This window comes from Belonocnema kinseyi, chromosome 9, assembly GCF_010883055.1.
Source record: "Belonocnema kinseyi isolate 2016_QV_RU_SX_M_011 chromosome 9, B_treatae_v1, whole genome shotgun sequence".
Lineage (NCBI taxonomy): Eukaryota > Metazoa > Arthropoda > Insecta > Hymenoptera > Cynipidae > Belonocnema > Belonocnema kinseyi.
Genome location: NC_046665.1, coordinates 124,412,909 through 124,423,622, shown reverse-complemented (window position 1 = coordinate 124,423,622; position 10,714 = coordinate 124,412,909). Strand labels below are relative to the sequence as shown.

The following is a 10,714-nucleotide window of genomic DNA, read 5'->3' as shown; positions in this document are numbered from 1 at the left end:
CAAACTGAAATATATTTTATTTACGACGGACTAGCTTCGGAGTTACGACTTGAATTAGTTTTTTTTTTTTTTTTTGACAAGTCGCGAATTTTTCTAGGCAAAAATTTGCTGTGGGTCGACAAAACTCGCAACAATCTCGGCGATTTAGAATCGCTCACTAAATCTACGAGAGATGTTCTTATGTACAATGTTATAAATAAATGATACGAGAAAGCCTTAAAGTGCAAAGTTCACCTTTAAATAAGTCCAGGGGCACTCTGAAATGAAAGTGACGGAAATGTTGACCCCGACTCTACTTTTTAGACGGAAAATTATTTAAATTCATGGAAAAAGTCTCATAAATGTGAAATTTGGTTGTCTTTTTAACTATAAAAACGGAATTTTTGAATTTTTTTTTCTTTTTGCTTTCTGATTAAGTTTTGAGGCTTTTAGACTGAAAATTTATCAAGATTTTTTTTGTTGATGTTTATACTGAATTATTTTTCAATTAAAATTCATAAAACAATTTATTGCAGTTGTTATAACAAAATTTTTAACAGTTTAAAGTCAATACAATTGTTTTTCAATATCGGGATATTTGTTTTTTTTTTTTCACTGAAAATAATTAACAAACAAGTTTTGCACGATGAGAAAAAAAATTTTAATTCAACGAGATTGAATTGACAGTAGAAGAAAATTGATAATCGAATTTTCAACAGATGAAAATTCAATTTTTGAATAATTTAAATTAAATGTATTGAATTTTCAACAATTGTTGAAAATTGAAGAAAATGGAAACTTTAACAGCTCAAAGTACCATGATTCATTTTCTCAGTTTTCAATTGAATTTTCAACTTTTTGTTGTTGAGGAAATTTAATTTATAACTGTTGAAAATTTAAGAAAATTTTATTTTCAACTGTTGATGATACTGGAAAAGGGATTTCTGGAAACAGGTTTGAAAATTTTTAATTGAAACAAATTGAATTTTCAACAGACTAAAATTCAAATGTTGAAAACTGAAAAAAATGGAATTTTTAACTGCTCAAAATTCAATGATAAACTTTCTTTAATTTTCAACTGTAATTTTTTCTTTAGAATATTAAGTTTACAAATGTTGAAAATTTAAGACAATTTTATTTTCGACTGTTGAAAATGGAAGAAAATTCAATTGTTGAAAATTGAGGAAAATTAAAAATTGAAGAACATTTAATTTTTTACAGATTGAATTGAAAGAGGAAGAAAATTTATAATTGAATTTTGAATAGATGGAAATTCTATTGTTGAAAGTTGAGGACAATTTAAAATGAAAAAAAAACAACTGAATTTTCAACAGATTGAATCAAAAATGAAAGAAAATTGATAATTAAATTTTCGATACATGAAAATTCAATTGTTGAAAATTGAAGAAAATTTTAAATTGAAGCAAACTGAATTTTTATCATATTAAAATTTTTAATTTCTTAAAATTCAATTATAAAATTTTCTTTAATTTTCAACAGCTGAAAATGTAACAAAATTGAAAATTGGATTTTTAACCGGTTAAAATTAAATTGTTGAAAATTAAAAAAAATTAAATTTAAACTTCTTAAAATTCAATCATCAATTTTATTTTTAACAGATGAAAATTAAATTATTGAAAATTGAATAAAATTAAAATTTGAATTTTCAACTTTATTTTTTTTTGTGAGAAAATTGAATTTACAAATGTTAAAAATTTAAGAAAATTTTATTTTCTACTGTTGATGCTGGAAAAAATTTTGCACAATCAGAAAAACTTTTTATTTCAATGAGATTGAATTGGCAATGAATTATTTACAATGGAAGAAAATTGATAATTGAACTTTCAGAAAATAAAAATTCGATTTTTTAAAATTGAAATTGAATCAAATTGAATTTTCTGCTCGAAATTCTATCATAAATTTTCTTTAATTTTTAACTGTAGAAAATTGAAAAAAATTAAAATTTTTAACGTTAATTTTTTCTTTAGAATATTAAGTTTACAAATATTGGAAATTCAAGACAGTTTTATTTTTGACCGCTGAAAATAGAAGAAAATTTACAATTGAATTTTCAATAGATGGAAATTCAATTGTTGAAAATTGAGGGCAATTTAAAATTGAAGAAAATTGAATTTTCAACAAATAAAAATTCAGTTGTTGAAATTTGAATTTTCAACCTAATGAATGAAAAATGAAAGAAAATTAAATTTTCAACATATTGAAATTTTTTATTTTTTAAAATTCAATTATCCATTTTTTTTATTTTTAACAGTTTAAAATTTACTATTCAATTACTGAAAATAGTTGAAAATTGAATTTTTATCAGGTTAAAATTAAATTAATGAAAATTGAATAAAATTTAAAATTAAATTTTCAACTGTAATTTTTTCTTCCGAAAATTTAAATTTGCAACTGTTGAAAATTTAAGAAATTTTTATTTTCAACTGCTGAAAATGGAAGAAAATTGATAATTGAACTTTCAATATATGAACATTCAATTGTTGTAAATTAAGGAAAATTTAAGAAAATTGAATTTCCAACATATTGAAATTTTTAATTGCTTAAATTTCAATAATCAACTTTCTTTAATTTTCAACAGTTTAAAATTGACAATTCAATTAATGAAAATTGAATAAAATAAAAATTTCAATTTTCAACTGTAATTTCTGTTAGGAAATTGAATATACAACTATTGAAAATTTAAGAAAATATTATTTTCAATTCTTGAAAATGGAACAAAATTGAAAATTGAAGAAAATGGAATTTTTAACTGCTCAAAATTCAGTGATTAATATTATTTTATTTTCCACATTTGGAAATTGAATAAAATTAACAATTGAATTTTCAACTGTAATTTTTTTCTTTAGAAATTTAAATTTACAAAATGTTGAAAATTTAGAAAAATTTTATTTTCAACTGCTAAAAATTAAATTATTTAAAAATAAATAAAATTTAAAATTGAAGAAAATTGAAATTTCAACAGATGAAAATTCACTTGTTGAAAACTGAAGAAAACTGAATTTTCAACAGATTGAATTAAAAATAGAAGAAAATTAATAATTGAATTTACGATAGATGAAAATTCAATGCTGAAAATTGAGGTAAATTTTATATATAAGAAAATTGAATTTTCAACAGATGAATCAATTGTTGAAAATTGAAGAAAAGTGAATTTTCAGTTTACTGACATTTTTAATTGCTTAAAATTCAATTATCTATTTTATTTTCAAAATAGTTTAAAATTGACAATTCAATGATTGAAAATTGAAAAATTGAAATTTACAACTGTTGAAAATTTAAGACAATTTTTATTTTCAACTGTTGAAAATGGAGTAAAATTGAATTTTCAACACGTTAAAATTCAATTGTTAAAAATTGGAGAAAATAAAATTTAAACTGCTCAAAATTCAATGATTAATTTTATTGTCAAAAGTTGAAAATTGAATGATTGCAAATTGGATAAAATTAAAAAATTAATGTTCAACTACAATTTTTTCTTTATAAAATAAAATTTACAATTGTTGAAAATTAAAGAAAATTTTATTTTCAAATGCTGAAAAATTTAAGAAAACTGAATTTTCAACATACTATAATTTATTACAATATAATAAAATAATTAAATATAATAATTAATTAAAAATATTTACTGGTGTCAATCTAAAAAATTGAATGTTCATTTTGTAGAATTATTATTGTCACTCTCTGAAAAGTCTATTCATATTTAATCATCAAAATAATGTTTACTTTTTTATTTTTCATCAGTACTTATTAATTTATTGGACATTTTTTATGCCAAAAAACATTTCCTCGAGATAAATATATGCAAAAAACGTATTTTCACATTAGAAATAAATTAAATTTTTTATTTTCCCCATGCTTTTGAATATATTTCGGCCTAAAAGTAGAGTCAAATCTCATGTCAAATTTATTCTACAGGTCTCTTACAGGAGAGCCATCTCATTGCTGTTAATTAAAAATAAAATAAAAATAAGAAAAAGGAAACTGACTTTCGTCGAAACCAAGTACGAGTTCTTTCACACGATTCTGTGTTCAGTTAATTATGCATTCACATTGTTTATAAAGAAATAGAGATCTGTTTCAAAGGTACTGAGAAGTACTCGCCTTGAGTATTTTCGACAATCGATGCCAAATTTGTTTTCTTTCTTTTTTTTTTTTTTTTGGTTTTGTTTTGTTTTGTCTTTTTTTCGTTCAGATAAAATTATCAACGAGAAGAATAAATAATATCTTTATAACGTCTTACGTAAGGATCAGATAATTAAAAAAAAAAAAAAAGAAAAAGAAAAAAAGAGAAGATAAGGATTTCCCAAAGTAATTAAATTACTTTCGACTTCCAAACTTCTCGTGACAAAAAATAACCTAATCAAAAACTAGCAATAAAATGACGAATTGTGCCAGGTCGACCCACAGCCGCAAAAAATTTCCAATTTTGAAGCCACTCTTTGTGAAAAATTCACCGGGGAATTTCTCTTCAAAAAAAAATTACGGGTTTTAGTCTGGTCTGTTGGGATTCGCGGAGAAGCGCACTTTCGCGATCTTTTCAAATTAAAGCGAATGAGATCGCCGCTTCGGAAAATAGTTTGAGGGGCTCTTTTTTTTTTTTTAATTTTTTTTTTAATTACCCTTCAAGCCTCTGTTGATGCTATTAACGAGTTTTTGGGCGTGTATACTGTCGCGTTTGGATCGAGATTTGAAACTGTGCATTCATTTGTACGAAGCTTGGCTCCGACGCGAGCATCATTTCCGAGACGAAGCTTCGACGTCGTATTGGTGGAAGTTGGTCCGAATGTGTCTTGTGGCATAACAGCTAAATCTTGCGCTATTTTCGCCTTCAGACACTCCATATCTTTGTCCTGTGTTCTGATCATACCTGAAATTAAAAGAAGAAAAAAAAAAAAACGAGGGAAAAATTTAGAAAAATATTATTGTACAATTGATGGGAATGGTGGTCTACCATTTCGCCATCTGGTGCCGAAAACTGGAACTAGAAAGAGTAGGTACAATTTTAAAGATGTATTTTCAATTTTGCATTAGAGTGTTTTTACGATTTTTTTTTTGCAAAGTATAAAACAATGATTGAATACTACAAAAAAAAATCTTCATCAAAAACAAATAGTTATTGGATAGAATTTCCATCTTATAGAGTAAAAAAAAAACACATTTTTGTAAAATATGTTTTATCAACAATTGACTTTTCATCTGTTGAAAATTCAAGTTTCTTATATTTAAAATTTACCTTAATTTTCAACAATTGAATTTTCATCTAAAGTAAATTCAATTAAAAATTTTATTCTATTTTTAATTCAATCTGTTGAAAATTCAGTTTTCAACAATTGAATTTTCATCTGCTGAAATTTAAATTTTCTTCGATTTTAAAATTCAATTTTTTTTAATTTTAAATTTTCTTTATTTTTGAATATTTGCATTTTCATCCAATGAAAATTCAATTACCAATTTTCTTCCATTTTCAGAAGTTAAAAAAGAAATTTTTCCCAAATTTTCAACAGTTTGTAAATTTAATTTTCTAAAGAAAAAATTACAGTTGAAAATTAAATTTTAATTGTATTCAATTTTCAATAATTTAATTTTCAACTGTTGAAAATGAAATAAAATTGATCATTGAATTTTGAGAAGTTTAAATTGAATTTTCTTCAATTTTCAACAATTTAGTTTTAACCTGTTAAAAATTAAATTTTCATTTTTGTTACATTTTTAACTGTTAAAAATTTAAATTTAATTTAATTTTCAATAATTTAATTGTAAGTTTTAAACTGTTGCAAATTAAAGAAAATTGATAAATGAATTTTAAGAAATTAAAAATTTCAATATGTTGAAAATTCAATTTTCTTCAATTTAAAATTTTCCTAAATTCACAACAATTAACTTTTCACCTATCGAAAATTAAATGATCGATTTTCTTCTATTTTTAATTCAATATATTGAAAATTCAATTTCCTTCAAATTTAAATGTTCCTTAATTTATAAACAATTGAATTTTCATCTAATGAAAATTCAATTACCGATTTTCTTCCATTTTCGGCATTACAAATAAAATTTTCTTAAATTTTCAACAATTCAATTTTAACCTGTTGATAATTCAATTTTGTTCCATTTTCAACAGTTGCAAATAATATTTTCTAAAAAAAAATTACAGTTGAAAATTAAAATTTCAATTTTATTTAATTTTCAATAATTAAATTGTCAATTTTAAACTGTTGAAAATTAAAGAAAATTGATCATTAACTTCAAGAAAATAAAAATCTCGATATGTTGAAAATTCAATTTTCTTCAATTTTAAATATTCATTAATTTTCAACAATTGAATTTTCATCTATTGAAAATACAATTATCAATTTTCATAAATTTTCTTCAATTTTCAAGCATTGTATTGTAATAGATAGAAAATTCAATGATAAATTTTCTTCCATTTTCATCGTTTGAAAATAAAATTTTCTTAAATCTTCAACACTTGTAAATTTAATTTTCGGCAGAAAAAAGTACAGTTGAACATTAAATTTTTTTTCATTTTCAAAAGCGAGAAATTCAATTTCCTAAGAAAACTACAGTTGAAAATTTTAATTTTATTCAATTTTCAATAATTAAATTGTCAATTCTTCATCAAAAAGAAATAGTTTTAGATAGAATTTCCACCTTAAACAGTAAAAAAACATAATTTTGACGATTGGAATTTAAATACGAATTCTAACCTAACTTTTAGATTAGATTTTTAAATAATAAATATTTCATTTATAAAATAATAAAAATGTACTGTGAGTTCATTTTTGCTTAAAAATAAGTCCATTTGAGTTTATAATCTTTTGAAAATCACGATAAAGAGAACAATCATTGTTTTTTTTCACAAGAATATTTCTGTCAAAAAGTGTGTTTTTTCACTCTATAATATGACAATTTCATCTAAAACCCTTTGTTTCCGATAAACAATTATTTTTAATTCCAATAAATACTTTGAAATCCAAAAAAAAAATCGTTACAACACTTTTATGCACGAATTAAAATGCATCTTTAAAATCATACCTATTCTTTCTACTTCGGATTTTGGTCGCCAGGTGGCGTATCGCAGTTTAACCATTCTAAATATTTTTAAATAAAAGCTTTACAGTAATTGAAATATTTCCACTGCAAATGAAATCACTCAAAGTGAAAATCTTGAATTTTAAACTTTCAAAATTGAAGTTTAAAAGTTGTTTCATTCAACAATTTTGTATTCCAATTCTAAATATATAAATGAATCATTTTTAATGTACCAAATTGAAGAATCAGTCAATTAATTTAAAATTAAAATTAAATAAAATTAAAATTATTTATACAATAAACTTAAAATTAAAATTAAATTAAATTTTTTTTAAAATCCATTCTTTAAAAAACTTCCCTGTTCCTGCTCAGAACTTATTTAAATTTTAATATTCCCTATTTCAATAAAAATGATCATTCTTTTGGATAAATGCCAGTTTCAACTAAAAAATGGTTCGAAATTGAAAATTCCTTGTGCAAATCCGGAAGTTTAATAATTTTCGAAAAACCTCTGTTTCAACTAAAATTTTTTTAATTTTTCTTTAAAATTCCCTGTTCCAATGCAGAATTTTGTTCCTTTTCGAAAATTTCCAGGAATTTGTTAAAATTTAAAAATTTCCGGTTCCAAATCTGAATTATTATTATTCTGGATAAATTCCAATTCCAACTATAAATTTTTAAAAGACTAAAAATTCCCTGTTCAAATTAAAACATAAATTATTATTTTTATTTTAAATAGTTTAAAAATCCTTAAAATGGTTCGAAATTTTATTTCAAAATCTTGAAACATCTGTTTTGGAAACAGAACATTCATTTTTGAAAATTTTGTAAATCGTTCCAGCGGCCATCCTATTTCTACAATTTATTTCTTTATTTTTTCTCTAAAGTACCAAATAGTTGATTTTTCAACTAAAACAATAAATTTTCAATCAAAAAGATTAATTTCTACCAAAAAAGACGAATTTCCAACTAAAATTGTGAAATATTCGATTAGAGTAGTAAAATTTTTTGGTTAAAAAAATAATAATTTTCAACAAAAAAAAACTATTATAAAAAAATCGTCATATTTTCAAAGTAATAAATTTTCAACCAAAATTATTAATCTTCCACGAAAATAGTGGAATTCACAAACAAAAAGATAATTTTTTAAATAAAATTATGAATATTCAACTCGAATACTTGAATTTTCCAACAAAAAAAATAATTTTCTGCCAAAAAAAATACGATTTTTCAGCAAAATACATGAATTTTCAACGAAATAGTTGAATTTTCTGCTAAAAGACAAATTTTCAACCAAACAGTTTAATTTTAAACTATAAAAAATCAATTTTTGAACAAAAATAAAATATTGAATATTTAACTACAATAGTGGATTTTTCAACCAAAAAAATAATGTTAAAAAAAACTATGAACATTTAACTGGGATTCTCGAATTTTCAAGAAAAAATATAAATTTTCAAACAAAAAGATTAATTTTCTACTAAAAAGACGATTTTTTAACAAAATAACATCAATTTTGAACGAAATAGTTATAAATTTTATAGTAAAAAAGAAAAATATTTACCCAAATAGTTGAAATTTAAACTCAAAAATAACAATTTTCGGAACAAAAATATAATGGTTAGATTATCAGGGACACTTGAATTAAAAAAAAATAAAAATAAAAGAATTTTCAATTAAAATTATCAATCGTCAACTAGAATAGTGGAATTTTAAAGAAAAAAAGGTTAAAGCTTTTTAATAAAATGATGAATAATTACCTGAAATACTTGAATTTTCAACAAAAATATGAATTTTTAAACAAAAAGAATAATTTTCTGCTAAAAAAATACGATTTTTCAACAAAATACATGAATTTTTAACTAAAATTATAAATCTTCAACTGGAATAATTAAATTTTGGAAGAAAAAGAAATTAATTTTCAACCAAGAAGATTAATTTCTACCAACAAAAAAAAACTAATTGTCAACTAAAAAAGATAATTTTTTCTAACGAAAATTGAATGGTTAAATGTTCATTTGCAAAGTAATTTTCAACTAAAGAGATGAATATTTAATCAAATTCATGGAATATTCAACTAGAATAACGACATTTCCAGTAAAAAAAAAAGAATAATTTTCGGAAAAATAGATTATCAACAAAATATTTGAAGTTTCAACTGTCATAATTAAATTCTCAGTAAAAAAAAAATCATTTTTAATCAAGTGGAAAAATAATTTTGAACAAAACAGCTCTGTTTTCAACCAAAAGGATGAATTTTCAATTAAAATAACGAAACTTTTAACCAACAAATTAATTATTAACAAAGAGTTTATTTTTTAACCAAGTAATCAAATTTTCATTTAACGATGAAAGATTTTTCTGCCAAGAAAAATAAAATATTGCAAAAAAAAAAAATTGTTGAATATTCAACAAAATACAAAAAAGTGAAAAAATTAATTTGAAATTAAAAAAAAAAACATCAAGCGAATTGTAAAAAATCGGGAATCATTGTTATTTAATTTTATATTACAATTTTAAAAAAAAAACTAAGCACCCTTGCGAAAAAATTGCTTGATAAAAAAAAAATTCCTCGCAATTCCAGGTTTTCCAAGTAGAAAATTACAATGATAAAACTTACTCTCTTTGATTTCGAGCTGACGCTTCGCTTCCCCGAGGGCTGAAAAGAGATCGAGTTTAATTCGAGTCTCTGCACTCAGGCTGTTTTCTAGATGAGAATTTTTGTCTTGCAAAGCGCTAAGCGCTCCGAGCAAGATTTCCGTTTCGCCGTGATTCTCCTTACATCGCGTCGCTTCCTTCTCATAAGAAATATACCTAAAATTCAAAATAGAAATTTCAAGTTTCCACTACAAGCCTCACGTTTCAATGAAAGAAAAAAAATTCCCGGATTTTTTTTTATTTAAAAAATAAATTTTTAGTATCCATCACTAAATCTAAAAATTGTTCCATTAGAAATAGTAAATACTGAACTGTAAATAAAACCATTTAAAGTCAACAATTTTGTATTAAAATGTTTAATAAATTGCACGTATAAAATTGAAACTACTAACACTTTTTGACTGAACAATTTTCAATTAAATGCTGTTAAATTGCCAAATTCAGAATTTTAAATTCTTAACAATTGCAGAGTTTAAAAATTCAAATTCAGTTCTAAAATTATAATATAAGATATTCAAAATTATACCATTTTAAGCAATTTTGAATTATAGTTCTATAGAATTGGTTAAAAATTGAAATTTCGCTGTTTAATTATTATAATTGTCAGAATTATAATTTTTTTTTGTAAAATTCCCTGTTCCAATTCAAAATTTAAATTTGTTCGAAAATACCTCGTTTCAACTCAGAATTATAATTTTGTTTAAAAAAAATCAATTTTCTATTGAGAATTTTTATTCTCCTGGATAAATTCCAATTCCAGCTCAGAATTGGTTAAAAAATGAAAATTCCCTGTTCAAATCCAAAATGTTTAGTCTAAGAAAATTCTCCGTTTCAACTAGGAATGAGAATTTTTCTTTAATATTCCCTGTTCCAGTTCATAATTATTTTATTTATTTATTTAAATTTGAACATTCCTTATTTCAAAAAAAATTATAATTCTTTCGGATAAATACCATTTTCAACTCAGAATTGGTTAAAAATTGAAAATTCCTTTTTCAAATCCAGAATTTGTATATTTTTCGAAAAA

At 22.6% G+C, this 10,714-nt stretch overlaps 1 protein-coding gene across 2 annotated transcripts in view; it reads right to left on the bottom strand.

Moving 5' to 3' along the window:
• Positions 1-4,125: 4,125 nt before the first annotated feature.
• The window catches only part of LOC117180103 (macoilin), a 61,636-nt gene continuing 55,047 nt past the window's right edge, over positions 4,126-10,714 (bottom strand). For both annotated transcript variants that reach the window (XM_033372429.1, XM_033372430.1), the window contains exons 11-12: positions 9,650-9,843; positions 4,126-4,867 (exon numbers count right to left, since the gene is read on the bottom strand). In XM_033372429.1, coding sequence (XP_033228320.1) covers positions 4,623-4,867; positions 9,650-9,843 — 439 coding nt within the window. In that variant the 3' untranslated portion in view covers positions 4,126-4,622. The remainder of the gene's footprint in view (positions 4,868-9,649; positions 9,844-10,714) is intronic.